This window comes from Trichechus manatus, unplaced genomic scaffold (genome assembly GCF_000243295.1).
Source record: "Trichechus manatus latirostris isolate Lorelei unplaced genomic scaffold, TriManLat1.0 scaffold00026, whole genome shotgun sequence".
NCBI classification, from domain to species: domain Eukaryota; kingdom Metazoa; phylum Chordata; class Mammalia; order Sirenia; family Trichechidae; genus Trichechus; species Trichechus manatus.
This window is the reverse complement of record NW_004443962.1, coordinates 20,940,010-20,966,631: the sequence shown is the minus strand read 5'-3', so window position 1 is coordinate 20,966,631 and position 26,622 is coordinate 20,940,010. Positions and strand designations below refer to the sequence as shown.

Here is a 26,622-nt window from a genome sequence, read left to right as displayed (position 1 = left end):
GGTAACTGTAAGTCTTTGAAAGGATCACTGGTCAGGTAAATTGGTCTAGAAGAGTAAACATTTTGAATATATGTCACACTCCTGGAAATGTTGGTATTACTACATGTGCATGATCAGGAGAATTTGTTTACTGCCCAGATCATTGACGTGTTGCCTTAAATATTACCTGAAGCTCATACTAATGCCTCTCTGCCTAAGAAGGATATTGATTAAAAAAAAACAAACAGTTGCGGTTGAGTTGATTCCAACTCATGACGACCCCTTCTGTCTCAAGAGTAGAACTGTGCTCCATAGGGTTTTCAGTGAATGATTTTTTTGGAAGCAGATCACCCGGCCTTTCTTCCTAGGTGCCTCTGGGTGGACTCAAGCCAAGCACATAACCGTTTGCATCATTCAGAGAACTCCAAGGATATTGATAAACCTTCCTTATTTGCCCAATATTTTGTAAGTACATCAGTGAAAAGCATAGTTAAAGAAGCAAAATCTTGGTTTTGACTGTCACAGATGTGTGCATTAGCCTCTGCCCTTGTGTGATTTCAATGACTCTTTTAAGGAAGTGGCTTCAGGGAGGCATAAAGAAATATTACTGTGGTCGTGGAGGAGTTAGAGTCCTAGGCAGACAGTAAGAGAGTGGATGATAGCTAAGATGTGTCATCAGGTGGCTGGAGGTACAGCACAATCTATAGCCTACAGGAAGTTTGTTCTGGGTTAGAGATGCAGCCTGGGCAATCATCAAGAGCACAGATTTTGTAGAGAATGGAAAACACCGGAATTCCAGCATCAAAGGTAGAGAGAAGCAGAAGTCAGCAAGTGAAGCTAAAATAAGGCATGCGCCCCGGAAAGGTGAGGGATCTTGGCTGACGTGACTTTTGTCTGTGTTTGAGGTTATAGATAGCTAAGGAAGGTAGAGTTCATTCCAGAAATAGAAGAGAGTTCACAGGAGTATAGGCATAGAACCGGGATGAAGAGAATCAAAGCAGAAAATCTTTCATTCATTAGTAACATCCCCTAAAAGGGAGATCCTACACGTCTTGTGGAGGCCTGGTGGCAGCACAGTGGTTAAGCTCTCAGCTGCTAACCAAAAAGTCAACAGTTCGAATCCACCAGCCACTCCTTGGAAACCCTATGGGGCAATTCTACTCTGTCTTATAGTGTTGCTATGAGTTGGAATCGACTCGACAGCAATGGGTGGTTTACATTTCTTACGCACAAGACAATGCAGTTCCATAAGAGTCTGCCCTCGTGTTCTTACAGGCATAAAATCACCTTCTGGCTCAAGGGGGCAACTCCTACGAAGCCTCTCAGATGAAAAATGGCATAAAAGTGTTCTCCAGCCTCCCAGTGACTTGGCCAAGTCTACACTTCGAATGTGGCCAGCGTGTACAATGAAAGCCGGGGCGGGAGACGGAGCCAGAACGTGTGGCTATGGCAGGGACAGCCAGGCGTTCTCATCATGGCCAACCATCCCCCCTCTCTCTCACTACAGAGTGTTGCAGGGAACTGCACTATCTTTTTGAGTGACCCGCAGTGGCTTATGGGACATTGGCTCGGGACCCTCTGTGATACACCATGCTGCGTGGGGTGACGACAGTTCAGAGAAGGGAGAGGCCAGCGGTCATGCTCGCCTGCCTTCTCTTAGCCACAGCAGGCTCCTTGGCAGACTTGAGTGAGTACCTCCCCCCCTTTCTTAGCCTGCCCTCCTAGGAGAACACTCGGTCCCTCATGGAAAATGGAAGGTTAGCATTCTACAACAGCTCTTTAAAAAGGCCTTCCTCTTCCTGGATTCAAAGAACGGTTCACTCTCGCTGGCCTCCAGGGACATGCTCAAGAATACGAGATGAGAAATGACCACAACAAAGTGGTGTTTTATCCATTTTAGAGCTGTGCCAGAGGAGGGGGTAATAATAATAATAATAACAACCGCCTTTTATTGAACACTTATTGTATGAAATTATGAAAGGCAATTTATACACATTGTAAACCTTACAACAACCCTGAGAGGCAAGGGTTATTAGCTGCATTTTACGGATAAGAACTGAGACTCACACTGCTCAGTACCACGGGGATTCGGACCCAAGTCCCTCCAGCTCCAAAGCCTGGGCTCTCGTGCCCTTACGCCACACCACTGCTGTGAATCTACCTTCTGGGATAAGGACAGGTTGAGGGATGGACCCAAGGGCAGCAGAGTTACTCAGAATGATCAGCTCATCTGCGGTACTCAGCTCTGGAAGGCTACCTGGGTGGGGGCGTCAGTTCACTGTGCATCTCTGTTCTTCCTCCAGATGAGGTCCCCCAGGTCACTGTCCAGCCCGCTTCCAGCGTCCAGAAGCTTGGGGGAACTGTGATCCTGGGCTGTGCAGTGGAGCCCCCATGGATGGACATCACCTGGCGCCTGAATGGGAAGGAGCTGAACAGCTCAGATGATGCTCTGGGGGTCCTCATCACCCGCGGAACCCTCGTCATCACTGCCCTCAACAACCACACCGTGGGACGGTACCAGTGTGTGGCCCGGATGCCTGCAGGGGCTGTGGCAAGCGTGCCAGCCACTGTGACACTAGCCAGTGAGTGCTGCTGTCTGTCCTTCGCCCCCCGCCTTGTGCTGCAGTCTTTCTCCCCCTCTTCTTTCCTCTCTCGCTCTTCCCTACCCTCCATATAGCCCTATCATTGGTCTTCCTGTAAAAGGTGTTGTAGCAGCTGAGATTTCAAATCAGAGATTAGTAGCTGCCCAATAATCCTCAGATGGTCTAATCACTGAGTAGGGCACCATTGTGCCCTTGTGAAGCTTCACTCTAAATAGGTGCAATGCTCGGAATCACTAGACAGAGAGGCAAACCGGTCAGTATTCTTGACATGGCTGACTGTTTCTGTGAGTCCCAGGGCTGGGCCGTGCCATGACCTTCTACTTGGACACCCTACGGTTTCAGATGCCGTTGTGCAAACTACTTGCCCATCCTCTTCCATCCCCCTGGCTCATACTCACTGCCCACAATCAGAGGCTATCTGTTGTCTGGACAGAGCCTCCCCATCCCAGGTCTGGCCTCCTGTCTTTCTGTGAGGGGCAAGCATATTCCAAAGGCCTGGAATATCAACAGTAGAACGTGTTGGAAAGGAAACAGTGACAGAGATGAGAAGAGAAGAGAGAAGTGACAGTTTGGTCAAAGAAGGATGCGCCAGGAGAAGACTTCATGTTACTATATTTAATTACCACTTGAGTGTACTGTGTTCCAGGCACAATGCAGAATCTAATTCTCTAGCCATCATGAACATGGGAAAATGAGACTTGATTGATTAAATAAATTACTGAAGGCTACAGAGAAGTCTTATATGCTGAGCCTAGAGCCAGGAAATATTAAGAATTACCTCCAACTTGGCCTCTTTCCTAGAGGGAATAGGGAAACTCGTTGGGACTTTAATGGTATTTGAATTTAAACTTTGAGACGATTTCCATAGTTTGTTCCCTCGTGACTTGGTAGGGACCTCCGTCCCCGGACGGTCGTGCTCAAGCCTTCTGTGTTCACCATCATCACAACCCTCTGGGCGATGGTCTTGCTTTATGCGTCAGCCTAAGGCAGCAGACTTCTGAAATGCCCCTGTACCAAAGCCAGCTGGGGCCCCCAGGGTGTGGGAGGAAAGAGTTCAAAGGTGGGAAGGAGAAAAGGTCCCTCTCTGCCCTCAGTTCGCAGAGGGACTCTGCTCAGTGGGAGAAAGGAATGCAGGCTGTAGGCAGTTTTCTTGGGAAACAGTCAAGGAGTGAAAGGCAGGATGTACCCCCAGCCTCCCCCCTTGGGGGCCAGGCTGACCTTGCGCTGAGTCGGAGCACCCATTGAGTGCCAGGATCCGGAGAGCAGCCTGCGAGCACTCAGTGAGAGAGGCAGGCCATACCAGCTTTGCTTGTCAGAAGGGGTGCAGGGAGTGCCTGGAGACTTGTGTGGGAAAGGTGAAGGTGAGAAAGGAGAGCTGGCAGGGGCATATCATCACAGCCACAAGGGCTGTGGTCGGTGCTACGCTTCCTACCATCATACTCCTTGTTTACTTTTTAAAATTGTAATTATACTATAGAAAGTTTAGAATATACAGAAAATACTGCCTCCCCTAAGCCCACCATCCTCATGCAACTACCATTATTATTTTGGAGTCTACCTGTCCAGTCTTCATCCATATTTTTACATTGTCATAGTTATACTACTGAATGTACAGTTTCTATGTTTAATTTCTCCCTTCGACATTATGATGAGCATTTTCCTTTAGCTGTCTGATCATATTTACTCTCTCTGTTTTATTGAGTGTAAAATGCATAATGTATACAGTAAAGTCACAGAGTACACTAATCTTAAGTGAACCATCTGATGTACACCCTGGTGGCACAGTGGTTAAGCACTCAGCTGCTAACCGGAAGGTCAGTGGTTCAAACCCACCCAGCCACCCCAAGAGAGAAAGATGTGGCAGTCTAATTCCATAAAGAGTATAGCCTTGAAAACTCTATGAAGCAGTTCTACTCTGTCCTATAGGGTTTCTGTGAGTCAAAATCGACTGTACAGCAACAGGTTTGGGTTTGGGTATATACACCCATGTGACCATCATTCCAGCAGGTTCCCTTACATCCCCTCCTAGTTAATGCCACCCTGGCTTTCCCCACCAGAGCATGATCGTATTATTAATGGCCCTAGAACATCCCTGGAGTGGTTGTGCCATAGTGCACTGAACCCTTATCCCATTGCTCGGCAGTCAGGTCACCTCCAATTGTTCATTATTACAGAAGAGGTGTGTCTTTAAAACATAATGCAGCTCATCTTGGGGGAGGGGGGAGAGGGAGAGGTTTTATCTGCAAACGGTCAGCAGGTCAGCACATGTGTCTGTAGACTCATTGCAAGAAATTCCATCACCATCAATTTGGCCTAACGAGGAGCCAGGCTGAGCCTTTTATTATTTGAAGAAGGGAGAGCTGGAGAAGAAGATTTATGTTGGAACCCTCCTTTGGCTTCAAGGTGTATCTGTGTGAGGAGAGACAATTTATAGCCTATATTTTTAAAAAAAACTCCCTGGCCGCTGCTATCTCTGGTGCTTGAGGGGATCTGCAGTTGGCAGTGAGGACAAAGGTAGAGTCTGGTTGCTGCCCAGGAAGGCACGGTAAGAAAAGGCTTGTGCAGGGGCCAAGCCAGCTTGTTGGAAGGCCAAGAACTATTGGCTTGTCATTTAGACATGAATCAGAAGTGAAATGTTCAGGCCTGACTGGAAGGTTGGAGAAGTGCTGGAAAGAGAGAGAGAGAGCAAGAGGGAGTCTGTGAGGTGGAACTGCAGCCTCCCTAACCTGCAGGCAGTGGCAGGCTGGCGAGAAGGTGGCAGGGGCAGGAGAAGGGGCTGCTGTCTTTGGGTTGATGCCACTGGGGAATCTGGCCCAGACTCAGCAGTTAGATTAAGTTTCTGAAAGCACATTCCTGAGCAGAATGAGGGCTGTGTTTTGTTGGTTGGCTGATACAGGAGGGAGGTGAGTGGTAGATGGGATTACTGAAGGCATGGTCTGCATTTAGACAAAGGCAGGGCAGCGGCGTACCCCTGCACACCATGCACTCACACCCACACACATCATTCCAGGCTTCCTCTTCCTGTGGCCTCTTCTGCACGTGCTCAGATGTTCATCTGCAGACAAAACAGTTGCTGTTTGGCCTACCTGGCTGGAGGCTGCCTCCTGTGTCCAAGTGCTGAAAGTCGGAGTTTTAGATGAGGGGTGCTAGAACTTAGGGGGTGGGAAGGAGGCCTCTGTCGGGAGAGCTTTCCTTGTCAGGAACCCTTTCACCCCAACACTGGATGTTGGGGTTTCCACTTAGAACTCACCCCTACCTGGTAACATCAGCTTCTGGTCTTTAGATAAAATGGAGCCTGAAGAGTCCCACCTGTGCACCCCACCCTCCACTCCAGGTGGTCCCGGCTGTGTGGACAATGGCTGTCTGCCCTCTCTGTGGAGGTACCCGCCTTGCTCTCCTCTGTGGAGACTTTTTTTTTTCTATTTAACCTAAACTTCCCTTTTTGGGGCAAATCTCTTGTTGCTGATGCCTCACTTCTGACTATCTCATCTAATTCTTGCTTTTTGAAATCCTTTTGGCTTTGTTATCCTTGATTCCTCTTCCTTTTACCTTTCTTTTCACAAGCTCTACACTAAGGAGGCAACCACTCCATATGGCTCAACCGTTCCCACTCTGGGCTCCAGAACCACCAGTGGGCATTGCTAACTGAACACAAGACTCTGTTACTGGATCCTGATTCAGCCTCAGAATTGTCCTCAGCACGGACAGCAGACAGCCACGACCAGTTCACCAGAGCTGCCTACAACGTGAAAACTGTTTTCTGTCCCTCAGCTCTGATAATCTACCATGCAAATAAACGCCTACTTAATCCTTTTTTTTTTTTTAAGTTTTATTGTTCGTTAGTGCAAATTAGTTTCTTATTCAAAAATTTATACACAAATTGTTTTGTAACATTGGTTGCAATCCCTGCGGTGTGTCAGCACTCTCCTCTTTTCCACCTCTGGTTCCCCGTGTCCATTTGTCCAGTCTTCCTGTCCCTTCGTGCCTTCTCATCTTTGCTTCTGGGCAGGTGTTGCCCATTTGGTCTCATATACACGATGGAACTAAGAAGTACATTCTTCACGTGTGTTATTGTTTGTTTCATGGGCGTGTCTAATCTTTGGCTGAAAGGTGGACTTCAGTTCTGAGTGGCTTCAGTTCTGAGTTAGCAGGGTGTCCGGGGGACCATAGACTTGGGGATTCCTCCAGTCTCTGTCAGACCAATAAGTCTGGTCTTTTTTGTGAATTTTAATTTTGTTCTACATTTTTCTCCCGCTCTGTCTGGGACCCTCTATTGTGATCCCTGTCAGAGCAGTCAGTGGTGGTAACTGGGCACCATCTAGTTCTTCTGGGTTCAGGTCAGGGTGGTGGAGGCTGTGGTTCATGTGCTCCATTAGTCCTTCGGACTAATATTTTCCTTGTGTCTTTGGGTTTTTTCATTCTCCTTTGCTCCAGACAGGGTGGTACTTAAATTTTTTTTTTTTTAAAGTTTTCAATTCTTTAATTCTCCCAATTACCCTGTCATCCCTAGGTCCCAGGAGTAGTTGGAAATAAAAATAGGTGGTAGCTGGTAGTAATTGTCTCTCTAGGAATTGTAGTTCTCAAGCTAATGGGAAGTCTTAAGTTGATGGTGGTATGTGAGAACAGATCCATAACTTGTCTATAAGGCCTTTGAGCACTAAGACCAGACATGCACTCCTGAATTGTCCACTCTGCTGGCTTCAGAGGTCAGGAGGTGAGGCTGCTGACAGGAAAGGAAGGAATTCCCTTGGGCAATGGTCTTCATGGCTCTCTGACTTTTAGTAAAGGTCAGCAGATAACCAGGGGTCCAGTGTTACCGCAATTTGACACATGAATAAAATGAAGAACCACAGTGGTTTAGTGGGAAAAACAAGGAACAAACAAATAAACAATCCTGGGATGAAGTCCTAGCTCTGCCACTTAGCAATTACGTGACTTTGGGAAAGCCACTTCATCTCTCAGATCTCCACAGCTGTGAAATGAGCACTGTAATGCTTATATCACCAATTTCATGAGGTTTTTAGAAAATCAAATGTAACAACTTGTGATAGTAATATTTTGAAACATTTTGCAAATTTCAGGCTTCATTCAGTCACCCATTTGGTCAACAAACCTTTGTGGAGCATCTCCTTGCAGCAGGCTCTGGGGCTGTGTGCCTGTGTCTAGCTTTCTACTGCCCGTCTTCTTTCTGGGAGCAGCCCTTAGGATGAGCATTCAGAGGGTGGCAAAGCTTCCAGTCATAAACCAGTTGCTATGAGTTGATTCCAACTCATGGCGCCCCCTGTGTGTCGGTAAAGAACTGTGCTCCATAGGGTTTTCAGCAGCTGGTTTTTTGGTAGTAGATCACCACGTCTTTCCTCCAAGGCGCCTCTGGGTGGACTTGAACCTCCAACCTTTCTGTTAGCAGCTGAGTGCATTAACCATTTGGACCACCCAGGGACTCCCTTCCATTCATAGCCAGAGCCAAGAGAGAGGACTGGCTGGCTAAGAATGGAGAACTGCCCCATTTCCTATGAGTCCATAGCTCCCATCATATATGTGTTCTCCAGCCCAGATTCCCAAGTGCACAGCCTCCTCCAGAGCAACCTGTGTCACCTGTGTATGATGTCAGTGTAGCCCGCAGAGCTGCCCTTTTTTGCTTCTTTTGTTCACTGCTACCTCTTCTTCCAGGCAGACACACATCGAGTTGTGGCTGGCAGGGTGGGCTGTCCCTGGCCCTCAGCATGGTATAACCCACAGACAGAAGCCATGGCTCCTCTGGCTTAGTGCTCTCTACCTGGAATTCCCATCAAACACTTCATTAAGGTCTTGCGAGCTCTGACCCGGGACTAGAATGGGCGGTTAAGGAGCACAGTAGACTTTTCTTCCTTAAAGTATTTCTAGTTTCCTTTAACCCCCACCGTCCACCTCAAATACACCATCTGCCTGGGGTAGTTTAAGAATATGTCTCTTTGGAGGCAATTGAAACTAGAGTCTTCTGAAGTCCAGCCCCCAAAATTGTTAATGGTACCTTTAGAGCTGTTTCCACACTGCCAGTGCAGTTGTTCTTCCCGATCTTTGTGGGCATAGACTCCTTTCAGTCCTCTGGATGTTTGTGCCTTGGATGAAGCTGTGCCATTGAAGAACCAGGCATAGACCCCATCGTCACGGCCCCTTCCTGGGTGCAGGAACAGCTTTATCGAGCCCTCTTGCCTTCATGTAGACATGTCCTTAGGAATTGCTGTGGCCACAGGCATCTCAGAGACAAAACTGTAGTTCATGTTTGACAGTCTCATCAGGTCCTTCATTTCGGAATTCTAATTTTCCCTTAAGCATTTTGATTTATATCTCTTTGGGACTTGATTTTTGACTTTAAAAGTTTATATTTTATAGAATATATCTTGACAAGCCACTTCAAATCCTTTGTAGAATGGAGGGGTGGAGAGAATGAGAGGAGAAATAAGCAAGCAATAAGTAAATAAGTAGGTAGAGAGAAAAACAAGTAGACAGAAAGAATTTATCTTTCATTTCCAGCAATCATTACAGAGATCTTCTGAGAATGTATTTTCTTACCACAATTAATATTCAGTCTCTCTTTAATTTAGTTTCTTCCTAAGTACATTACCACTTAACACTGTGTTCTAGTCCTAAAGACTTCTACTGAATGAGACAAGACCAAGGTTCATGAGTTCCACTTGGGTAATAGCAAACCATCCACTCTCCAGTCTGAGTTCTGTGTCTGGATGTTCCAGAGGTTGGTCCCTGAGAGTTGGGTAATGTTTAGAATTCTCAACAGTCCATAATAAAACCTGGTCCCTGCTGTGGACGACCTCTTGGACTAGTGGAGAAGGTGGGCTGGAGTAACACGTTAGCCATAAAGCAAATCAGACTGATAAGTGGCCTAGTAGCCATGTAAACAGGTGTTAACGGAGCTCGGAGAGTAGCAGTGATTCATAGCAGTTTCTAAGGGTCAAGGCAGACTAGGGAGTTGAGCCTTGAAGAATGTGTGTGGGACAAGCTTTATCTCCAACTCTTTTGCTTCCTCACATACCTTTCTCAGGCCTTCAGCAGCTGAATTCAGCTCTCACATTGTGTACTTAGATGCCTCAGAGTCCTGTTATCTCTAAAGTGAGTTCGAGCAGATTCTTAATCTAGCCTCCAGTGATTCTCTCCTTGCTGCCTCATCCCATTCCTGCTTCCCTCAGTTCTCACTGGGAATGCACGTTTTCTCATTACAAAAGGAAACCTTGGAGTGTTTTTTCTAAAACTATGTACCCCCTAGACTGGTTCAGTCAGCCAATGACTCCCTGACAAAACAAGAAGGAGCCGTTCGGTTCATACTGGGAAAACATTTGTGTGTTGGGCTTCTCAGGCAATTGTGCAGGCCCTTTGCTTTGGGGGTGAAGGGGTGGCGGTGGGAAGAAGAGTTGGGGGAGGAAAGAAAACACAGGTGGCTTCCTGAGTTGTCCCTAGAGGGAAAGGGGCCTGCAGCTGCAACCTGGGGCTGAAGACACTCACCAGGGTGAGTGTGAGTCGGCCTTTGCCGGGAGAGAGGCCCGCATGCGCTGTATAGTCATTGGGAGAGTAGAACTAGTTTGGGTTTGAAATTTAGCTGTTTCATACCATAAATTACATGTGTTTTACTTCACTACTTGGGCAAGAAAATTATTGAAAGATAGCTTAGACACAAAAGGTGTCAAGCAACTTGACTTTCTAAATACAAAAATGAATAAGAAGTGTCATATAGAGCTTTAGGCCAAAGTCTCATTACCAGTGCTGTAGACTCCATTCTGACTCATGGCAACCCAGGTGTTTCAGAGTAGAACTGTGCTCCAGAGGGTTTTCATGGCTGTGACCTTTCAAAAGCAGATTGTGAGGCCTTTCTTTTGAGGCACCTCTGGGTGGGTTCAAGCCCCAACCTTTCAGTTAATAGCCACGTGCTTAACCATTTGTGCCACCCAGAGGGCTCCTAAAGTTGCACTTAGCCTTTCCGTTTCCTACTGGATTCAAATAAAAGTGGGGTGGGCAGAAATTCATACCTCACAAGAATTTCCGCTGATATTCTGGTGAAATCTTCAAATGGCAATACTAGTCCTACCAGGCCTGGCTCAGGGCCCCAGACAGACACCCCGTGCAGTAAGTTCTGCTCAGCATGTCTTGGTAGTCAAGGTTTACTCCAGATATTCAGGGTCTTAATTCCATATTTAGCAGTTGTCCGTATTTACTAAATCAAGACCGCAAGTCTGTGGTGGTCTTCTACCAAGAATATGCAAGGACCTTATCCCCCATCCTGGGGCAGATGGCCCAGGGAGAAGGTAAGCACAGGCTTACTTCTGCTTACTACCTAATCTGTAGTGAACAATTTCACACGTTTTATGTGGTGAAAAATATGTGAATTTGTTCACTACAGATTAGGTAAGCCCATGCTTACCTTGCTCACTGGGCCTTCCGCCCCTGTCAGGGATTGGAAATGTGAAAAGAGGCTTTGATTCTGTAGGAGGGTGCTGTGGGGTTGGGAGAGAGACAGATGCCAGCCATACCTAGAAGCAGAATCTTTGATGTGGTGGAAAAATGTGAAATTGTTCACTACAGATGATCTGGTAAAGCAAGGTAAGCACTGTGCTTACCTTGCCTATAGATAATCCACCCCTGAGCCCCTCCCTACTTCTGCCCCACTCCTCAGCCCATTCATTGCACACACACAGCCATGTGCTTACAAGAAAACCTAAGTACATGTTCTAAGCTAAGAGAAAAGGGTTGGCCCCGTAGTGTGTTAAGCATGTACAAACTACAGATTCGACGATCCAAAACAGGCTTTGAGGAGCCTTTTACACGAGAAGATGAGGGAAGGACTGATTTGCTGGTTTGAAATCACTGGAGTCCTTTCAGAAACACGCTGCAGCATGGTTCATTTAAGACGAAAAAGAGAAAACCAGGACAGCCAGCGAGAAAACCGGGAGAGCGAGTGAGAAAACCAGGAGAGCGAGCGAGAAAACCAGCAGAGCAAGCGAGAAAACTGGGAGAGCGAGCGAGTCCCTTGCCTCCTCGTGTGTGTGGAAAAGTTAGGAGTTTTTACTCTGGCTTTGCTTTCAGTATTTCAGCCATTTTTGGAATCTGGTAAGAATCCTGGGACCTACAGAACAATGAGTCTGCCCTGAAAATGGGACTAAGTGACAAAGTGTTCATATCTAAGATAAAGGATTATTACTTGTCTTTTAAAAAAAAAATGTAAGCAAAAGGAGAAAAAGAACATGCTGAGGCAAAAATGGCCATTTTTCCGCCTGTAGGGAGAATCATGCTTAATTCTGAGGGATTCTGGTTCTCTTCGACTTCTAACGTTTGGTGATCAGCCCGGAACCACAGCCAGAACACAAGCCCGACTCTCAGCCCCACCTCCCACCCATTTTCTTCATGTCACACACTCTAGACTTAGCAAACTCTGTCATTTCCTCTACTTACCTTGCACTTTACCTTTGCTTTAAAACAGTGGTCTGTCTGCCTAAAGCATTTTCCCTTCCCTTCCCCTCCTTTCCTTCCTCGCCCACCTTTTCTTTCCCCAGACAGTTCCCACCTCCCTTGGATTAACTACTTCCTTCCCAGTTTTCAAGATGCAAGTATCTTCTCTAGCAATCTCTTTGTGACCACGTGCCTTCCCAAATCTGGAGCAGGTTTTCCTCTTGCAGCTTCCTTAGCATCCTAAGTTTGCATCCCTTGCCCTTTCCTGAATGGTCCCCTGCCCTGGAGGCAAGGACTGTTCTCATTCGTCCCTGTGTCCACAGTGTTACACAGGGTCCCCCACAAAAGAGGCCCTCCATGGATGTCCAGAAAGAGGAAGTCTCCCAGATAAGATGTGTTTGAAGTCTGGAAGGTCAAAAAGGGTATGCAGAAGGTGAACAAAGATTTCTTCACCAAATTCTAATATGTTAGGATACAGATTGAAGATGCAAATAGATTCAAGTAGAATTTAGAAAAAATGATGGCTGTCAGAAGCATGAAAGGCTATTTAAGAGAAACTGAGGACCTTTGGAGGGAGACACCTGTGAATGTGGCTCTGTGTCCCACCTGACACTTCACGGGGCACCGTCAGAGACAGTGGCTTGATGGGATCAGAATTCCCCAGGTGTGAGGGCAGAAAAAGCGGGAACCACCGTGGGTGGATTCACTTCCGTAGGACACTGCCCCAGCCTCTCGCATCTGGAATTCTGTTTACAGGGGCCACGCTGAAGGAGTCTCCATTCTCCCTCTGTGCGCCTCAGCCTCCCTTTCCCTCCTCCCTCTCTTCCTGTACAGCCCGCCAGCCCTGCTGATGGCTGTGCCAGAATCCAGCTCTGGCTCTGATGAGTCCAGACCACCGGGGCTCACATTAATTTTCCCATTGCTAAGTTTATAGTTTATATTTGGTTGATCAGAGAAATATGTGTGATGTGGCTTGCTGGCAAGTAAATCCCTTTTTTCCTTCTCTCTTTTTTCAGTGTATTTTTTTCAAACCATTTCATCCCTTCATCTAGTCCAAAAGAAACTCCCCAGTTCTGCTAGCCAGCCCTACCTCAGAGCAGCACTGAAGTCAGATAAATGAGATAGTCTGCAAACATCTTCTGAGTTCATCTGGCTGCCAGACTCAGTGGAGACATGGCTCCCTCCCTTGACTAGTGTTCAAGGATTAATCATATTTCTTGCCCTCTTATTATGTCTTTTTAAAATATGTATATTTTAATTGCATAAAGTCAAGAAATTCCTGAAGCATTAGTCCAGTTTATTGCAAATCATTTAATACCATTGCAGAATGGGTTCTTTTTATTCTCTCCTCCTTCCTCTCACACTCCTCCCTATATGCCTCCTATCCTCTTCTGGTGACCCCCAGTTTTCTCCCTCCCTTCTTGACTTTGATGTTCTGCCCTCATTAGCCCATCTCTTTAATTTCTTCCCCATCCTCAGCTTTCTCCCACTGCTCAAATCTGGGTCCAGTCCCCACCTCAGCTCAAAGAAAAAACGACGCAGGGTTTGATGATGAATGTATTTGGCATCTGCAAAGGTGTTTTTTTTTTTTTTTCTCCGTGGAAATTGTTTTTATTTCAATGAGAGCGAGCATGCCTTGCTTTCATCAGCAAGTGTGTTTGAGAAATCTCATGTCATGTTTCCATGGCTGTCAGTAGACAGCTTTGGAGCCAGAGTTATTGCTGCAGTTGGCCAGCTGGGAAAAACCCTGCGAGAGCAGTGTGTTCCTCCACTCTCCCACGGCAGGCTCACTCTGCCAACCCCCTTTCTCAGCTTCTCTGCAGACCACAGTGACCTGACAGGCAGGAACGATGGTGGAGGTGGTGGGGGCCGTGCTTGGAGACATCCCTTTTTTTAAAAAAAAAAAAAAAATTGTGCTTTAGGTGAAAGTTTACAGAGCATATTAGATTCCCAGTGGATAGTTTGTACCTAAAGTGTTTTATGGCCTTGGCTTCATCCCCCACAATGTGTCAGCACTCTCCCCATTTCCGCCCTGGGCTCCCCGTTTCTTTCCATCCTAATTTTCCAGCACTTCCTGCCTTCTTATCTTTGCTTTTGGGCAAACATTGCAGTTGTGATCTCAGATAATTGCTCGTTCTAAGGGGCACTTTCTCTAGGATGTTACTGTTTATTTTATGGGCTTGTCTATTGTTTGGCTAGAAGTTGGTCTCCGAGAATGACTTCAGTTCCAGGTCAGAAGGGTCTTAGGGCCATAGTGCCAAGGGTTCCTCCAGGCTCTGTCAGACCAGTAAGTCTGGTCTTTTTTGTGAATTTGATTTTTTGTTCTACCTTTTTCTCCTTTGTCTGGCACCCTCTGTTGTGATCCCAGTCAGAGTGGTCAGTAGTGGTGGCCAGGCACCATCTAGTTCTTCTGGTCTTAGGGTCGTGTAGGTTGTGGTTCTTGTGGTCCGTTAGTCCTTTGAACTCATTGCTCCCTTGAGTCTTTGTTTTTTTTCATTACCTTTTGCTCTGGATGGCTGCTCACAAGCTTCTAAGACCCCAGACACTACTCACCAAAGCAGGATGAAGACATTACTCTTGTGAATTATTATATTCTGCCTTGTGTGTTGTCTTTTTTGTCTTATCTGTTAGATGAAAAACTCTCTGCACTTAAGAACTACATCTTCTTTGTGTCTTGTGCAGTGCCTGGGGTAACAGGCAGAATTCTGCAGTGCCTGGTGGTTGAATGAATGACTCAGTGATGCCTGAAGGGATGGTGTTGTGCTGAATGCTGACTACAGAGCGTGCTGGCTTTGCCCAGCCTTGTGGGATACAGCTGGATTTGGCTTCAGTGGTCTGTGTGCCAGGGCTACAGGCTGGTAGTGGACTTAATCACTACCCAGCATGCATGGCTTCTGAGATGCTTGCCCAGTCCACAGTAAACCCTGTCCATTCACCAGGCACCAGGCGTTCTGACCTCTTGAAAGCACCATGGGGCTCCAGCCTGTTCTCTGCTTCTAGAGTTTCTCCACATCCTTAGCAGATGATCCCTGCGGTTTTCCATTTGCAGAACAATTTACTTCGGAGGACTAGCCTTGGGGTCATGCCAAGCCCTGGCTCATCAGGTGCCGTGGGTGGAGAATAGCGTTGTGAGTCTCTATCAGTGAAGCAGCTGAGGGCACAGGAGAGCCCCACATTGCCAGAGGCCATGCGGTAAGACAGTGCCAATACCCTCAGAACCCCAATCCAAGTCCGGCTGTGCAGCAGTGAGGCCAAGGTTCTGCAGGAGAAGGCGATTACTAACTTTACTTCCCCTGCACCTTTGCCATCTTTCAAGAAATGGTTGAGATGCAGGGAAGGCCCGTGGGGGCAGCATGCCACAGAGTTGTGCTCCATTAAGGCAAAAGCTCTCTGTGCTTTGTAGCATCAGCCATAGACCGAGCGAGCCACCACAGGGACAAGTTGAGGCTTGGACGCCAGGAGAGTTGAACAACAGAATTAGCCAGTCTAGAAACCTACCATGGCTGTGAGGCCGCCAAGCTGTCCCGGCAGCATTGCCAAGCCGGCCCAGTGTGGTACCCCCGCCGTCTGGTGGAGCCCGGTCAGACCTCGGCAGATGAGCGTAAGCTTGTCCTGATCCCTGAGGACGAGCAGGAAGGGAGGACAGGATCGCATGTGAGAAATGTCTGGATGGGTAGAAGTCCAAACTTTTTTTAAAAAAAGGTTTATTTTTTCAATTTTATTATGGTGAATATGTACATATATATAACAAAACATACTACACTTTTAAGTGTCCAGCTGAACTCCTGGAGATGGGGATGTTGGTAACCCCATGCAGCATGTAGGTCGAAGGTGCTGTCCCGCCCACCTTCTTGCTTAAACAGAACTGCACTTGATTCCCAGCCTGAAGGAGGTTTGGGGAGAAGAGGGTCAAATGAGAAAGCCCGTTGAAGTGACTGTTAGGTTTATGGCATACACGAGGTGTTTTGCTGGAACACAGCCTAGAGCTTAAACCCTGTAACTGGAAGTATAAAGTTCATAGAAACTCAGGTGCATGAGCCTGTTGTTAAGATTTGACAATTTGTGTTATGAAAATGCACAAGTATCCATCAAATATCATGATTTGATGCATAGCTTTACTGAACCTTCATTAATAAAGGAAGGATCGATACTAGAAGGTGGTGAAAGGAAGCTGAAAACAAGCCTCGAAAGAAAATTTGTTGAATTTGTAGTTTTGCATAAGATCCTTGTGATGGCAGCTACACCCGTGTGCTTCCAGAAGTCTTCTGTTTGCTTCATTGTCACTGTGGCCAGGAGGGCACATGCTGATGTACTCTGTACGTGTGAACAGGAAACAGAACACATCATATGCTTGTAATTTGTGTATCCAGGGGTTCCTCGGAAGCGATACATCAGAATATACATCTCCCCTTAAGACTGAGTTCTTATAAGGAAGGAACTGGGCAGGCTTCTGTATGGAGCCTAAAGCATTATGAGTTCTCTCAGAAAGCACCAAGTTCTGTGACAAGAAAAGAAGGTCAGTAAGCTCAGAGATGGCCCCAAGACCAGGGCTCCTGACCTGTTGAGAGCTGAGAAACAACAAGAGTAGACACGGACAAGTTAATGAAGTAGCTGGAAGAATGCAAAAGGGTGCAAAAGAGGGGTGTGAGGAAGGGAAGAGGATTAAAGCTGCAAAAACATCCCTCTAATAGATTTCTCAAACACACCAGCCGACAGGCAAGGGCAGGGGTCCTGTCAAACCATTTCCCCATGAAACCCAATCTATCGCTTTGCAGGGAGGCCTGCTGGCCCGTTTGTGATTGAAGAGCCTGTCTCCTGAGCCCCAGTGAAGCCGGCTGAGCCACCCAGGGAAGGGATGTGGCCAGGAAGACGGCTTTGCAGACAAAGGGGCCTGGGAACAGGCTGGTTTCCTTCCTATATGGCCAGCTAGCGCTCTTCTTTGCCTCTGCCTGACGGCCACCTGGCTGATGATCGTGGAGTCTCCACCCCTCCTGCCCTCCTTCCTGCCAGATTCACTGGGAAAGGAGGTAGTTGGATTTTCCGATCATTCACCAGTTTGCCACTCTGCCTTTGATCCCTAAGGGAAATGAAAGTTTTGCTCCAACAGCCCAACTGGGAGCGCCTGTCTAGTGAAGCGACAGCTAAGGCTTAAGCTTAGTTGACGGGGAGGAGACAGGGCCAGTGAGCAAACTGCTGCTTGTTCGTTTTGAAGCCAGGAAAGCTGGTCTGCCATCCAGGGAGCTGGAAGCCCAGCTAGGGTGCCCTCGGTCCTGCCCACACGGGCTGTGGTGCACATGTTGGCATTGGAACAGAGGGCTGTCCAGCAGCAGGGTGACAGAGCCCAGCCTTGTGCCTCCCCTACCAAGCAGCCTGCTGTCTCGAACCAGCAGTTGTCAGGGTGCAGAGGCACCCGAGAGGTCGAAGGAGGCACGAGGTCCTCTCGTCCTGGGTAGTACAGCGGATGCATGCGGCAGTGCGTGCTCTGCGTCTAGAGAAGCCCTCAATTAACAGTGGGGCCAGAGCCCAGGGCCAGTAACGTGGAGATGGCATTCTGGTGCCAAACTCATTTCAGTGGCTTGCGTCTTTCTTGCAAAATGATCTGCTAGGTTTAAGTGTATTCTTGCCTGAAGCAAATTTCCTTAGAGTGATGCACAGAAACAGAGAGGAAGAAAAAACAGAAAACCTTGGTGGAGTAGTTTCGGGTTTATTAGACCGTGGAAGTCAGTGCCTTTCAGTGACTCAGGAATTTTCTGGATGGCCCTGAGCAGGCAGTTGCTCCCAGCTTGCTTTGTGGGGAGCCTCTTGACGGGGCAGGTACAGCGCACACTGTCCTGAGGGAAGATTAGGGCCTTTGCGTTTTTTTAAGTGTGTAGCTTTTGAAAAGCAAAGTTAACAAGATTTAGCTAGAATACATGAGCACAGCCCATCCACCTCTCCCACAGTCCCAACCCTCCCCCTCTCTGAGTGAAACCTTCTAACTGTCTTGGCTGAGAGGCTCAGCCAGAACTGGCTATGTAATTCGCGGGGCCCAGTGCAAAATGAAAATGCAGGGTCCCTTGCTCAAAAATTAAGAATTTGAAGATGGTGACAGCAGAACATTAAACCAGGTGCGGGGCCCTCCCAAGTGCAGGGCCCTGCAGACTGCATAGGTTGCACGCCTGTGAAGCTGGCCTTGGGCCCAGCCTTCCCAACTATTTATTCATTCAGCAAGGATTTAGAGAACATTGCTATATCCTAAGTACTGTACAGTGGGGCTCAGGACTGGGGTGCAAAATTAATAGGCTGCCCACCAAAAATTTGTAATTTAGTTAGGGTCAGATACCACACACACAAAATTAAATAATGATGAGATGGTTATTTAAAAGCCCAGGATGTCCTACACCCACCTAAAGGCAGGAATATGTGAGAGGTCTCACCTTGATCGGGGGCACTGCTTGTTCAGCCTGGATAGTGAGACGGGGCAGCGGGAAGAGTGAAATGAATCAGGCAGTCTGACATCATTTTTGCCACACCACACAATCCGTGAATAGTATGTGTTTGTTACTCCACGTTCGTTAGACCTGTTTCATCCCTTTCCTGGGACCCCAGAAGTAACTTCTGTTTTCACAATAGCTTCCACTGGCCGTGCTTAGGTAAACATTCACTGAATATTTGTTGTGCTAGGCCTTTGTCCTTAAGCTCACAGTGTAGACCAAACCCAACTAGGGCTTTCGAGTTCATAGGCAATGTGAATGGTCACCTCGTATCCTGACTTGTGGGGCCTTGCTTCCAAGATATTCATTCATTCATTCATTCGGCGTTTACTCGGTGTCTGCTGGGGCCAGGCCCTGGGTTAGATTCAAGGGACACATGTATGAACACGACTTGGTCCCTGCCCCCAAAGCACTCACGGGCTAGTACTGTAATCAGAGAAACAAGAGCTTTCCCGCCCTGGCTTGGCTTGAGGAAGAGCTTCTGGGAAGTTCCATTAAACAGATGCCTCCTGACCTCACTGAGTGCTTTGATCACCGGCTCTCCTGGGGTGACAGTGGTTTTGTTTTGGTGATCACTCTTGTCTTCTGTGAGAAACCTGACTCCCGCCTGCTCCTGCTGCCTTCCCAGTCTCCAGGGGAAACAGCACAGGCAGGTGGAGTCTTGCCGTGGTGTTGCCTAAACGCCGAAGGTACCTGTTCTCAGGACCAGAATGTGGTGTGGTCAGCATTCAGACAGGGTGCCTCTAAGGCTTTTTAAATATTTTTATGAGAAGAAATAATAAGAAATACTTTTATCTCGCTTATCTAATTTGCCATTAGTTTTATTTCTTAAATTCAGCCATGATCCTGAAGACTAAATTTGGAATGTGGTTTTGTTGCACAAGTGGCCACTGTTTTGTTCAGCAACATCAGTGATTGGCTCGTACATAGGGTTTTTTTGCTTGGACTGTTGGATTGTTTGGGAAACATCCTGCTCTTGTTCTGGATGGGTCTCCATCCTCTCGCAGTCCAGATTCCAGGCTCCCCATCACCAAGCCGAGTCAGGAGACACAGCCACGATGTTGCCAGAGATTTCAACCTGTTGTCAGGAGGGAGCCCTGGCTCGCCCACATTCCACTGCCACTGAGTGACACAGGGTGCTTCCTGCTGGCCTGGGAGAACTTTCCTTGCCTTAGAAAACCCTTAGAGCATCCACAGGTCCCCACTCACTCTGAGGGCCAGAGGGCCATCCATTGCATTGGTCGTGACACTGACTGCAGCCCCTGGGTAGCAAGAATCAGCCTTCCAGTGTAACCACGGCAGCTGTCTGAGTAGGACTGACTAGCTGTGGCTGTCTGAGGAGAACTTGGAAAGGCTGTTCTTGATTGAACGGGAGAAAAGACATTTAGCATTCTCTTTTGCTGTTTCCCCCAACCTCCCTCAGAAGCCTTAGCTGAGCCCCCACTGCTGTGCCAGGATGTTGGTGCCTCAACCGTGACCCTCCCAGCCAAGCTGAGTAGGGCTGACCAGCCCTGCCAGCTCACCCCCATACTGTCTCAGCGTAACAGAAAGGGTGGGCTGTGTCAGAGGCACCTCCTAATGGCATTCTCTCCCCCGGCCCACACACTCCAGCCCATGCAGTGCTCAGCCCATGGAGCCATCACATTCCATCCTGTAAGCTCAACAGGAGGCTGGAGGAAGGGCTCGCACCACCCCCGCTGACAACCACAGCATGTGAGGGTCTGCAGCCTTTGATGTGACATAAACACCCCATGGCACAAGCCGACCCCAAATGGGGCCCAGTCAGCAGCTTCCCTTGTCTCCACAGACCTCCAGGATTTCAAGTTAGACGTGCAGCACGTGATTGAGGTGGACGAGGGAAACACGGCGGTCATTGCTTGCCATCTGCCAGAGAGCCACCCGAAGGCCCAGGTCAGATACAGCATCAAACAGGAGTGGCTGGAGGCCTCTCGAGGTGAGCAAGAAGGGTCCCCGGGGTCAGGAGGGAAGCTGGTCTCCTCCGACTGCCTCTGCACAACAAAACGCAGTAACCACGCCAATAGCCCTATTCCTCACACTGCTGCTTGGCTGCCTTCTCTCTTGGTGTTCAGCTCTGTAGAATCCTAAAGGCATGGGCTTCCACTGTGGAGGGCCTGTGCCCAATTATGAGGCATTTCTTCCTTCTCTAAGGTCCCAGAAGGTGTCGCCAAGCTGCTGCCATTGATCAGGACTCTCGGCACCCAGCTTCAGATTCTTCCGCGCATGGCCCTTCCTCCAAGCTCACACAGAAATTCTGCCCCACAAACCTGGCAATTCCCAGACCTTCAGGGGAAAACTGCTCCCCGCATAGCACCGTGTCATTTCAATAGAACTAGATTTTTCACACACACACACACACACACACACACACACACACTTTGTCCTAGTAACTGAGACACCTCGACTCTCACAGCATCTGCTGCTCCCTGCCCAGCCCGCGGTGTACCCAGCGTCTGGTCCAGGGGGTGACAAGCTCTGGTTTACAGGGTGCTGGGGTGCAGGGGGTCTGTCCCCCCAAAGTCCGTTTCTTCCCACAACTGCCCCTGCCAGACCCCATGGCTCAAAATGTGTACCTCTTATATCATTTTACAGATTTTAAAATATTTTTATTAACTTTTTCTGGTTATGAAAGGAATATATGTTCATTATAGAAATTTTAGAAAATACAGAAAACTGTTTTTTAAAAAAGGTAAAAACCCTAATCCTACCACTCTGAGATAACTGGAGACTGAGCTGTGAAGACCACTAATGCCCACTCCCTGTGGGCCAGAGACTTTTCCCGCTGGATATGGTGGCCTAGTCGCAGGCAGGCACCTGGCTGGGCGAGTCTGGAGTGTAGGGACACCACGGTTCGCAGGTAGTCAGTGCCTTGCCTGCCAGGAAGCTGAAAGCGACCCCCATCACTGGTGTCCAGGGAGCCGAAAGCCACCCCCCGACCCCCCACCCCACCCCCGTCACTGGTGCCCAGAAGCTAGGAATCTGCCTCCTGTTTCATGAACCTGAACACACCATGAGGCCCTACCCCCATGGAGCTGCTCAACCAGCAGCAGACAAAGCCAGCGATGCAGAGGGAAGAATGTCAGTGATAATCGTGGAGAGGGCAGTGGTTTGGGGTTAGAATATCCTCTCTAGTGACAGAACATCGATAGTGACGATGGCTCAAAGCCGGGACCATGGCAGTCCCTCTTTCCTGGTGGCTTCCAGGAGAGGTCAGCTCATCTCCCAAGTGTGTAGCAAAGGGGCCCTCGATCCTTAAAACAGCTCCACACATTACACCATTTCACAAATGAGGAAGCAGGATCAGAGAGGTTAATTAACTTGCCCAAGGCCACACAGTTAGTACCTGGCAGATCCAGAGCTTGACCCATGTCTGGCTGAGCCCAAACCTTGCCCTTTTCACCCCACCCCAGCTCCCATGGAAGTGTAAACTACTCTTCTGCAGACCTGTGTACTAACTCAGGCAGTTAGTCAGCTAGTTTGTGAGCTAGTTGGTTAGTTAGTTTCTCTCCTTGGCTCTTCACCCCCATTCGCTGCCAAGTCTTACTGGGAGAATAGCATTCTAGGTTTGGGCTTGTTGGGACTCAGGTGTACCTCAGTTCCTGGCTCCTGCCCAACCTGTCCCCTGACCCGTCACCTTTGTGGGTAACACTTAAGAAGGGGAGCTATTGCGTGCAATGTTCTGGGCCCTAATTCATCCCCATATTGCCCCCTTCCTGCCCTTTCCACAGATAACTACCTGATCATGCCGTCGGGGAACCTCCAGATCGTGAACGCCAGCCAGGAGGATGAGGGCATGTACAAATGTGCAGCCTACAACCCAGTGACCCAGGAAGTGAAGACCTCTGGCTCCAGCGACAGGCTGCGTGTGCGCCGTAAGGACCAGGCCCTGGCTCCTGGTGGAGGGGTCCTGCTGATGGGGGGCTTAGGGCCTCAGTCAGAGTGCCAGCTCTCGGTCTCTGGGGGGATGGCCATGGGGCGCAGGTCAGCAGGCATCCAGGACAGAGGCTGGGGCTCTCCCCTCCGGCTGGCCTAGTGCCAGCCTCACAGCTCATGGCCTGGCTTGGGCCGGTGACTGCTTGCTGGTCATATCAGCACTGTGGGGTCATCCCCTGCCTCCTGCCTGTAGACTGTGAGAGGGGCCTCTGGGATGTGTGTGCCAGGCGGGAAGATCTGGAGCTCAGCTGCCTACACAGCGTGTGCACGGACAAGATGAGGGTACGTTTGTACAGGGGAGTGAGGCCCAGGCCTGCCGGCTCTGCCCTGGGTGAGGCTGGGTTGGGCCCAGCTGACTCACAGGAGAGTTCACGGTGGCAGCACTGCTCCGCATTCATTCTGAGCACTTACCGAGGCTCTTTGTACGTTCAGTGGAGTCACATCTGACCACGGTTAGCTTTTAGAGTCAGGCGGATTTACCCATGAAGCTAATGAAGCTAAACTTCAGGGGCTCCTTCCTCTCCCAGGCGTTGTGGCTGGTTTTGTATTTGTAATTTCATATTCTTTCTCTTAAAGAAGGCATCCCAAACTGTTTAAGTTTCGGGTCTCATAAAACGAGTCTGCCCCTGCTTAGCACATGAAGGGAAGATCACACAGCCACACGTGCTCCGCTCCGTGTGGTCGCTGAGGAAGGCAGCAGTTGGAGACCGTCCTGCTGTCACTGAGTTCTAGGCAGTTTCTCCCCCAGCCCAGCGCTGGAAAACTTCTCTGCTCACTCCCCTGAGCACCTGATAAGTAGCTGATGTGCCTTTGTGGACCTGCAGGTAGGGGGCTGTTGGCACTGCGTCACCCTCATTGAGACCCTTGGCACTGAGACCCCTGGGCCTGGATCCCAGCCTCCGTCTCAGAGTGCGCTTACTGAGGGCGCGTCTCAGTGCACTTACTGAGGGCACCTCTCAGAGTGCGCTTACTGAGGGCATGCAGGAAAAACCACTGTGCCATTCAAATGGCCGCTCTTTCTCTCTCCACCCCTTTGCCTTTCTCTCTTTGTAAACACACAAAGTGAAATGTACATATGTCAAGTGTGGAGGATGCTGTTGTTGTTGGGAGCCTTCAAGTTGATTCCAACTCATAGCGACCCCACGGGGCAGAGTAGAACTGTCCCATGGGGTTTGCTAGACTGTAATTTTTATGGAGAGAGCCCTGGTGGCGCAGTGGTTAAGCACTCAGCTGCTAACCGAAAGTTGTAGGTTTGAACCCACCAGCCACTCCACTGGAGAAAGATGTGGCAGTCTGCTTTGATAAAGATTACAGCCTTGGACACCCTATGGGGCAGTTGTACTCTGTCCTGTAGGGTCACTATGAGTCAGAATTGACTAGACAGCAACAGGTTTGGGTTTTTTTGGTTTTAATCTTTATGGAAGCAGATTCTCAGGTCTTTTCTCCCTTGGAGCCACTGGTGGGTTTGAACACCAGCCTTTCGGTTAGCAGCTGAGCGCGTCAGTGATGCTACTCCACTGTATTATCCCAGTTATTACTCAGAACAGCTCTCTGCAGATGGAACTCCTTGTTTCAGGTAGGGAAATGAAGGCCCCAGGGAATTAAGTGACTTGCCACTTTATACAGATGGGACAGCCTCCTGGGGCTGCCCCCACCTCCGAGTGGGGCAGGAGGGCACCCTTTGCGAGAAGTCTTGGTCCCACGTGCTCTTCCCTGCATGCCCCTCAAGGCTCCACCGCAGAGGCTGCCCGCATCATCTATCCCCCGGAGGCCCAGACCATCATTGTCACCAAAGGGCAGAGTCTCATCCTGGAGTGTGTGGCCAGTGGGATCCCGCCCCCGCGGGTCACCTGGGCCAAGGATGGGTCCAGCGTTGCTGGCTACAACAAAACACGTTTCCTGCTGAGCAACCTGCTCATCGACATCACCAGTGAGGAGGACTCGGGGACCTACTGCTGCATGGCCGACAACGGGGTGGGGGAGCCCGGGGCAGCGGTCATCCTCTACAACGTCCAGGTGTTTGGTGAGTGTCCCTGCAGGCCTTCTCCTTGGCCCTCTCTCTGACCTGCATGGCCTTTCTAGAGGCACATTGCCTGAGGCTCAGAGAGGGTGACTGCCTGTGGAAGGTCACACCCAAGTGGTGGCACCCCCCCGAGGTTGCGTATGGCACAGGGTCCTAGCAGCCTCCATTCTCTCTCCTGCCGTGACTCGGATGGGGAGGCACGACACCTGTCCTCCCTGTTCACCTTCCCGTGAGAAAATGCCAACAGCCAAGGGGAAGGAGGGCACCTCCCCTGACCACAGGCCCCTCCTCAGCCCATGTGGCCCCGGGACGGGAAGAACAGCCCTTCTCACCCCACTCTGGTTTCCCACAGAACCTCCTGAGGTCACCATGGAGCTGTCCCAGCTGGTCATCCCATGGGGCCAGAGCGCCAAGCTCACCTGTGAGGTGCGCGGGAACCCCCCACCCTCCGTGCTGTGGCTGAGGAATGCTGTGCCCCTCACCTCCAGCCAGCGCCTCCGCCTGTCCCGCAGGGCCCTGCGCATGGTCAGTGTGGGGCCTGAGGACGAAGGCGTCTACCAGTGCATGGCCGAGAACGAAGTCGGGAGTGCCCACGCCGTGGTCCAGCTGAGGACCGCCAGGCCCGGTGAGTGCGCCTCGTGCCCCAATCCTGCCGAAGGTTCACAGAACGCGCTTTCCTAGTGGACTCGCAGAACCCCAGTGTGCAGAATAGACAAACTCAGTCTTTATTTGAAAGTTCAAATTTACATTAACTTATTAGTGAGTCAGAAGTGAATTAGTAAAAATCTAGTAATGACTCAATTAACTGCTGTATTAAAAAAAAATTTTTTTAAATTATGGAATGCTTTACATATTTGCGCACCACCCTTGTGCAGGGGCCATGCTGATCTTCTCTGTATTGTTCCTATTTTAGTGAATGTGCTGCTGAAGCAAGCACATACTTTTTAATTTTTTGAAAAATTCGTTTGCAGAATCTGTGGGCTCTTAGGGTTCCGTGGACTCCATCTTGACAACCACTGCTCTCACACAAAGCAAGCCTGTCCCTCTCAGCTTGACTCATTCAGTTGACATCTATACCAACTGAGCAGTTGCTGTGTGCCCATGCTGTGCTAGCTAGGTAAAGTCGGGGTGCACAGAAACATGTTGAGACCCCTCTCCTCAGGAACCTTTCTTGTGGAGCCCATAAAACCCGCCCAGGGAACAACTGGAGAAAAATACAACGACTAATGAATGCTGCCTCAGCATTGTCGAGTGCCGGCTTCCTGTGGTGGAGGAGGCCGGGCAGAGGGAGACTGGTGTGGGGGGGCTTCTGAGGGGGGCGCTGCCTCTCCTGGCCTCTCGGGTTCTCAGAGGGGAGCTGCAGTTGGTTTCATGGCTCCCATTTCCACGTCTCCTCAGAAGGGGAGGAAAAGGCCACATTGTGCCATGGCGTTAAGATCCCACGGTGAAAGGACTCATTCCCACTCCCAGCGAATGAAAGGCGTAGGGTCCCTGCACCTCAGGAGCAGAGTGAGACAGTCCACTTAAGACACACCTCGAGTGGACTCAGGAAAAAAGGCAGGTCTCAGAAAAGCTGGGCTGCCGCCTCGGAGCTGCGGGAGGAGCCTGGGCAGCGTGGTCCAGGCCGCCTTTCCTTCCCGGCAGGGCAGGGCAGGGCACCGGCCTGTCTTCCACAGAGCCTGGTTGTGTGTCCAGCAGGTGATGGTCGTCCCAGGCCCTGAGGGTGAGGGGCTCCTCCCTCCCCTTCTCTCCCTCAGGGCAGCAGCCCAGCAGAGACTAACGTGTCTCTTCTCCTCTTCTCTCTCCTGCTCTGTCCTCCAGGCACAACCCTGAGGCCGTGGCGAGATGCTAAGCTGGATGTGGCCACACCTCCCGCGCCACCTTCCAGACCTAGCAGCCCTGACCAGATGCTGAGGGGGCACACGGGGCTCCCGCGGCCCCCAATGTCAGTGCAGTCTGCTTCCCCACCGTGCCTGGGAGAGAAGGGCCATGTGGCTCCTGCTGAGGCCCCCGTCATCCTCAGCTCGCCCCGGACGTCCAAGACTGACTCGTATGAGCTGGTGTGGAGGCCTCGGCATGAAGGTGGTGGCCGGGCACCCATCCTCTACTACGTGGTCAAACACCGCAAGGTACAGTCCCTGACCTCCTCTCGGTGAGG

At 49.6% G+C, this 26,622-nt stretch overlaps 1 protein-coding gene and 1 non-coding gene across 2 annotated transcripts in view; one reads left to right on the top strand and one right to left on the bottom strand.

The window, feature by feature from the left end:
• The first annotated feature begins 1,569 nt into the window (after nt 1-1,569).
• Nucleotides 1,570-26,622, top strand: part of BOC (BOC cell adhesion associated, oncogene regulated) — a 37,865-nt gene continuing 12,812 nt past the window's right edge. The window contains exons 1-7 of the mRNA XM_004373736.1: nt 1,570-1,666; nt 2,283-2,561; nt 20,298-20,444; nt 22,237-22,380; nt 24,171-24,464; nt 24,817-25,089; nt 26,286-26,593. Of these exons, the coding sequence (XP_004373793.1) occupies nt 1,570-1,666; nt 2,283-2,561; nt 20,298-20,444; nt 22,237-22,380; nt 24,171-24,464; nt 24,817-25,089; nt 26,286-26,593 (1,542 nt within the window). The remainder of the gene's footprint in view (nt 1,667-2,282; nt 2,562-20,297; nt 20,445-22,236; nt 22,381-24,170; nt 24,465-24,816; nt 25,090-26,285; nt 26,594-26,622) is intronic.
• LOC111820098 (U6 spliceosomal RNA) lies at nt 25,295-25,401 on the bottom strand. Its single transcript, XR_002823628.1, has one exon. It is a non-coding gene; the product is annotated as a U6 spliceosomal RNA (small nuclear RNA).